Consider the following 7,500-nt stretch of genomic DNA (forward strand, 5'->3'; position numbering starts at 1 on the left):
GTTCTGGTATTATCAGTAGCTGATTTAGTGTTACTAACAGCTATTATGGTGTCAACAACGTTTGCATTGTTAACATTTGTTTTGGTGCCATCAGCAGTTCTGGTGTCACCAGCTGTTCAGCTATATTCAAATGCTGATCTGCTGTTGTCAACAGCTGTTTCGTTTACTTTACCATCTCAATCAAGAAATATATGAGGTTGTTATATTTATGATCCCACAGGATGAGTCGGATATGAAACTTACTTTAAAACACGAACACTGTGTGTAATAATTAAGGAACGTGAGGTAATTAGCTATGATTAATGTGTCAGGTGGGTCGTAAAAGCTGTGTTGTCCCAGGTGTCTGGCTGGGTGATGTAAACGCCAACAAATGCAATTATGTAAATTACGGTCGTGACGTCATTTGTGTACAGTGCTGTGTTGTCATTCTGTTGTGCTCTTCATCCTCTCCACCAACCACCTCGCTTTCTCTCTTCTAATTACGTGAGAACACAAGAGTCGAGAACCGTTACAGCAAGTCTGGTGGGTCATTCTCGGCAGTTTTTTTTCATATCCAACCCTTCCTCCTCCTCCACTTCTTTCCCTTTCCTCTTCTTTTTCCTATAATACGTTCTAATACATAACTCGTGCCAACCTTCTCTCCTCAAGTTGCTCTTCCTGTTTCCCTTCCTTCTCTTCCTCTCCCTCAGTTATCCTGTAACTTCCCAGTTCTCCCCACCTCCCGCTCTCACCTCCCAAACACGCTTTTCTTCCCCCATCTGACTTCTGCTTCCTCCAGTCTTCCTAGCTCCTCACTGCATCTCTTCCTTCCATCCTAAATAGCATTATCTCCCTCCCCTAGTGACCACTGTCGTACCTAAGTGACCCTGCCTTCCCTTGTTATCATTATATGCCTTGTTTCCTCTTTAAATGCCCCTGCCTCCCTCCCCTCTTTACCCCATCCTTGCTCTTTATCACTTCTTTTCTCCTTCCCTAAATGATCCTACGTTCTTCTTTAAATGGCGCCGCTTCTTTTTCCCTCTTCAGTTGGTTCTATGCCACCCTCCCTAAGTGGCCCTACCTCCCTCTCTTCCCCTAGTATTCAAAACGTCCCTCCTTCCCTAAATGTACCTACCTCTTCTTCCCTCTGGTATCTTGTAATATGGTCACTAATTTCTGAGTAAGCATGTGTTACCCGGTGTTGACAGATCCTTCACATGCACATCTCCGGGGTGGAGAAGCTGCCGCTCAGCACTCAGGGATCACCACTGCAGGTGCGCTGCAAGACTTTCCTCGCTGTCACCTTCGTCATCCCCAAGGAGCGAGACTGTCACGACATCTATACTTCCCTCCTGCAACTCTCCCAGCCAGGTCAGTACTCCTTACTGTCTCTTATACACAGGTCAGTACTCCTTACTGTCTCTTATACACAGGTCAGTACTCCTTACTGTCTCTTATACACAGGTCAGTACTCCTTACTGTCTCTTATACACAGGTCAGTACTCCTTACTGTCTCTTATACACAGGTCAGTACTCCTTACTGTCTCTTATACACAGGTCAGTACTCCTTACTGTCTCTTATACACAGGTCAGTACTCCTTACTGTCTCTTATACACAGGTCAGTACTCCTTACTGTCTCTTATACACAGGTCATTAAATCCTACCATGTTATACTCAGGTCAGTATACCCTACCATATTATACACAGGTTGGTACACCCCACCATGTTATACACAGGTCGGTACTCCCTGCCATGTTATACACAGGTCACTACACCCTACCATGTTATACTCTGGTCGATACACACTACCATGTTATACACAGGTCGGTACACTCTACCATGTTATACACAGGTCAGTACACCCTACTAAATCTTATACTATAGATAAAATGACAGATCCATACAGTGGACATAGGCTTCAGACACAAGTCAAATAAAAGTCTAAGTTTCAAAATTACAATCTATAAAAAAAGATGTTTGCTTGTGAGACTGTTAGTGGAGACAGAGCAATAGCTCACATCTTCCCTGGTCGGCAGTCAATCGGCTACTGATCTCTGGGAGAAAGTAGGGAAAAGGAGCTGCACTTGACAGTTGTTTGCCAAATGGTGTCCGTATTTGTGTGTATGCGTACGTGCGTGGGCACACGTGCTTGTGTTTATGTATTTGCTTATGTCTTCGGTAGACAGTGCACTGGTCTGGCTCTAAAGGTCACAGGTCACGCGCGCGCACACACACACACACACACACTAACTGCCGCAGTATGCACGTCTGGCAGATCTGAAACTAGTTTTTATAAGCCTAAACTAGGAATCATTCATGACACTATACAGTGTCTGCAAGGCTCATATTAGAGTACGCAAAGGTTTGCAACGAAACTTGTCCCGGAGCTAAAGCCTGTGTCCTGTGTAGACACCAACCCACACCAGTGTCACCCACCACCAACCCACACCAGTGTCACCCACCACCAACCCACACCAGTGTCACCCACCACCAACCCACACCAGTGTCACCCACCACCAACCCACACCAGTGTCACCCACCACTAACCCACACCAGTGTCACCCACCACCAACCCACACCAGTGTCACCCACCACCAACCCACACCAGTGTCACCCACCACCAACCCACACCAGTGTCACCCACCACCAACCCACACCAGTGTCACCCACCAATAACCCACACCAGTGTCACCCACCACCAACCCACACCAGTGTCACCCACCACTAACCCACACCAGTGTCACCCACCACCAACCCACACCAGTGTCACCCACCACCAACCCACACCAGTGTCACCCACCACCAACCCACACCAGTGTCACCCACCACCAACCCACACCAGTGTCACCCACCACCAACCCACACCAGTGTCACCTACAACCAACCTACACCAGTGTCACCCACCACCAACCCACACGAGCGTCACCCACCACCAACCCACACCAGTGTCACCCACCAACCCACACCAGTGTCACCCACCACCAACCCACACCAGTGTCACCCACCACCAACCCACACCAGTGTCACCCACCACCAACCCACACCAGTGTCACCCACCACCAACCCACACCAGTCTCACCCACCACCAACCCACACCAGTGTCACCCACCACCAACCCACACCAGTGTCACCCACCACCAACCCACACCAGTGTCACCCACCACCAACCCACACCAGTGTCACCCACCACCAACCCACACCAGTGTCACCCACCACCAACCCACACCAGTGTCACCCACCACCAACCCACACCAGTGTCACCCACCACCAACCCACACCAGTGTCACCCACCACCAACCCACACCAGTATCACCCACCACCAACCCACACCAGTGTCACCCACCACCAACCCACACCAGTGTCACCCACCACCAACCCACACCAGTGTCACCCACCACCAACCCACACCAGTGTCACCCACCACCAACCCACACCAGTGTCACCCACCAACAACCCACACCAGTGTCACCCACCACCAACCCACACCAGTGTCACCTACCACCAACCCACACCAGTGTCACCCACCACCAACCCACACCAGTGTCACCCACCACCAACCCACACCAGTGTCACCCACCACCAACCCACACCAGTGTCACCCACCACCAACCCACACCAGTGTCACCCACCACCAACCCACACCAGTGTCACCCACCACCAACCCACACCAGTGTCACACCACCACCAGTGTCACCCACCACCAACCCACACCAGTGGCACCCACCACCAACCCACACCAGTGTCACCCACCACCAACCCACACCAGTGTCACCCACCACCAACCCACACCAGTGTCACCCACCACCAACCCACACCAGTGTCACCCACCACCAACCCACACCAGTGTCACCCACCACCAACCCACACCAGTGTCACCCACCACCAACCCACACCAGTGTCACCCACCACCAACCCACACCAGTGTCACCCACCACCAACCCACACCAGTGTCACCCACCACCAACCCACACCAGTGTCACCCACCACCAACCCACACCAGTGTCACCCACCACCAACCCACACCAGTGTCACCCACCACCAACCCTACACCAGTGTAACCCACCACCACCCCACTCCAGGGTCACCCACCACCCACCACCAACCCACACCACTGTCACCCACCACCAACCCACACCAGTGTCACCCACCACCAACCCACACCAGTGTCACCCACCACCAACCCACACCAGTGTCACCCACCACCAACCCACACCAGTGTCACCCACCACCAACCCTACACCAGTGTAACCCACCACCAACCCACTCCAGTGTCACCCACCACCAACCCACACCAGTGTCACCCACCACCAACCCACACCAGTGTCACCCACCACCAACCCACACCAGTGTCACCCACCACCAACCCACACCAGTGTCACCCACCACCAACCCACACCAGTGTCACCCACCACCAACCCACACCAGTGTCACCCACCACCAACCCACACCAGTGTCACCCACCACCAACCCACACCAGTGTCACCCACCACCAACCCACACCAGTGTCACCCACCACCAACCCACACCAGTGTCACCCACCACCAACCCACACCAGTGTCACCCACCACCAACCCACACCAGTGTCACCCACCACCAACCCACACCAGTGTCACCCACCACCAACCCACACCAGTGTCACCCACCACCAACCCACACCAGTGTCACCCACCACCAACCCACACCAGTGTCACCCACCACCAACCCTACACCAGTGTCCCCCACCACCAACCCTACACCAGTGTCACCCACCACCAACCCTACACCAGTGTCACCCACCACCAACCCACACCAGTGTCACCCACCACCAACCCACACCAGTGTCTCCCACCACCAACCCACACCAGTGTCACCCACCACCAACCCACACCAGTGTCACCCACCACCAACCCACACCAGTGTCACACCACCACCAACCCACCCACACCAGTGTCACCCACCACCAACCCACACCAGTGTCACCCACCACCAACCCACACCAGTGTCACCCACCACCAACCCTACACCAGTGTCACCCACCACCAACCCTACACCAGTGTCACCCACCACCAACCCTACACCAGTGTCACCCACCACCAACCCACACCAGTGTCACCCACCACCAACCCTACACCAGTGTCACCACCAACCCCACCAGTGTCAACCCACACCAGTGTCACCCACCACCAACCCACACCAGTGTCACCCACCACCAACCCACACCAGTGTCACCCACCACCAACCCACACCAGTGTCACCCACCACCAACCCACACCAGTGTCACCCACCACCAACCCACACCAGTGTCACCCACCACCAACCCACACCAGTGTCACCCACCACCAACCCACACCAGTGTCACCCACCACCAACCCACACCAGTGTCACCCACCACCAACCCACACCAGTGTCACCCACCACCAACCCACACCAATGTCACCCACCACCAACCCACACCAGTGTCACCCACCACCAACCCACACCAGTGTCACCCACCACCAACCCACACCAGTGTCACCCACCACCAACCCACACCAGTGTCACCCACCACCAACCCACACCAGTCTCACCCACCACCAACCCACACCAGTGTCACCCACCACCAACCCACACCAGTGTCACCCACCACCAACCCACACCAGTGTCACCCACCACCAACCCACACCAGTGTCACCCACCACCAACCCACACCAGTGTCACCCACCACCAACCCACACCAGTGTCACCCACCACCAACCCACACCAGTGTCACCCACCACTAACCCACACCAGTGTCACCCACCACCAACCCACACCAGTGTCACCCACCACCAACCCACACCAGTGTCACCCACCACCAACCCACACCAGTGTCACCCACCACCAACCCACACCAGTGTCACCCACCACCAACCCACACCAGTGTCACCCACCACCAACCCACACCAGTGTCACCCACCACCAACCCACACCAGTGTCACCCACCACCAACCCACACCAGTGTCACCCACCACCAACCCACACCAGTGACACCCACAACCAACAATAACCAGTGTCACCAACCTCCAACCCACACCAGTGTCCCCCACCACCAACCCACACCAGTGTCACCCACCACCAACCCACACCAGTGTCACCCACCACCAACCCACACCAGTGTCACCCACCACCAACCCACACCAGTGTCACCCACCACCAACAGACTCCAGTGTCACCCACCACCAACCCACACCAGTCACCCACCACCAACCCACACCAGTGTCACCCACCACCAACCCACACCAGTGTCACCCACCACCAACCCACACCAGTGTCACCCACCACCAACCCACACCAGTGTCACCCACCACCAACCCACACCAGTGTCACCCACCAACCCACACCAGTGTCACCCACCACCAACCCACACCAGTGTCACCCACCACCAACCCACACCAGTGTCACCCACCACCAACCCACACCAGTGTCACCCACCACCAACCCACACCAGTGTCACCCACCACCAACCCACACCAGTGTCACCCACCACCAACCCACACCAGTGTCACCCACCACCAACCCACACCAGTGTCACCCACCACCAACCCACACCAGTGTCACCCACCACCAACCCACACCAGTGTCACCCACCACCAACCCACACCAGTGTCACCCACCACCAACCCACACCAGTGTCACCCACTACCAACCCACAACAGTGTCACCCACCACCAACCCACACCAGTGTCCCACACCCACCCACCACCAACCCACACCAGTGTCACCCACCACCAACCCACACCAGTGTACACCAGTGTCCCCCACCACCAACCCACACCAGTGTCACCCACCACCAACCCACACCAGTGTCACCCACCACCAACCCACACCAGTGTCACCCACTACCAACCCACACCAGTGTCACCCACCACCAACCCACACCAGTGTCACCCACCACCAACCCACACCAGTGTCACCCACCACCAACCCACACCAGTGTCACCCACCACCAACCCACACCGGGGTCACCCACCACCAACCCACACGAGTGTCACCCCACCACCCAACCAACCCACACCAGTGTCACCCACCACCAACCCACACCAGTGTCACCCACCACCAACCCACACCATTGTCACCCACCACCAACCCACACCAGTGTCACCCACCACCAACCCACACCAGTGTCACCCACCACCAACCCACACCAGTGTCACCCACCACCAACCCACACCAGTGTCACCCACCACCAACCCACAACAGTGTCACCCACCACCAACCCACACCAGTGTCACCTACACCCAACCTACACCAGTGTCACCCACCACCAACCCACACCAGTGTCACCCACCACCAACCCACACCAGTGTCACCCACCACCAACCCACACCATTGTCACCCACCACCAACCCACACCAGTGTCACCCACCACCAACCCACACCAGTGTCACCCACCACCAACCCACACCAGTGTCACCCACCACCAACCCACACCAGTGTCACCCACCACCAACCCACACCAGTGTCACCCACCACCAACCCACACCAGTGTCACCCACCACCAACCCACACCAGTGTCACCCACC

General features: G+C 55.9%; 1 protein-coding gene across 2 annotated transcripts in view; it reads left to right on the top strand.

The window, feature by feature from the left end:
* Positions 1–1,187: 1,187 nt before the first annotated feature.
* Positions 1,188–7,500, top strand: part of Mtmr6 (Myotubularin related protein 6) — a gene marked incomplete at its 5' end in the record, with an annotated part of 90,004 nt that continues 83,691 nt past the window's right edge. For both annotated transcript variants that reach the window (XR_011394475.1, XM_070103766.1), the window contains 1 exon segment: positions 1,188–1,350. Coding sequence is in view for 1 of the 2 variants with exons in the window: in XM_070103766.1 (XP_069959867.1) it covers positions 1,188–1,350 (163 nt within the window).

The sequence above is a fragment of the Cherax quadricarinatus genome, chromosome 5 (assembly GCF_038502225.1).
Source record: "Cherax quadricarinatus isolate ZL_2023a chromosome 5, ASM3850222v1, whole genome shotgun sequence".
In the NCBI taxonomy this organism is placed as follows: Eukaryota; Metazoa; Arthropoda; class Malacostraca; order Decapoda; family Parastacidae; genus Cherax; species Cherax quadricarinatus.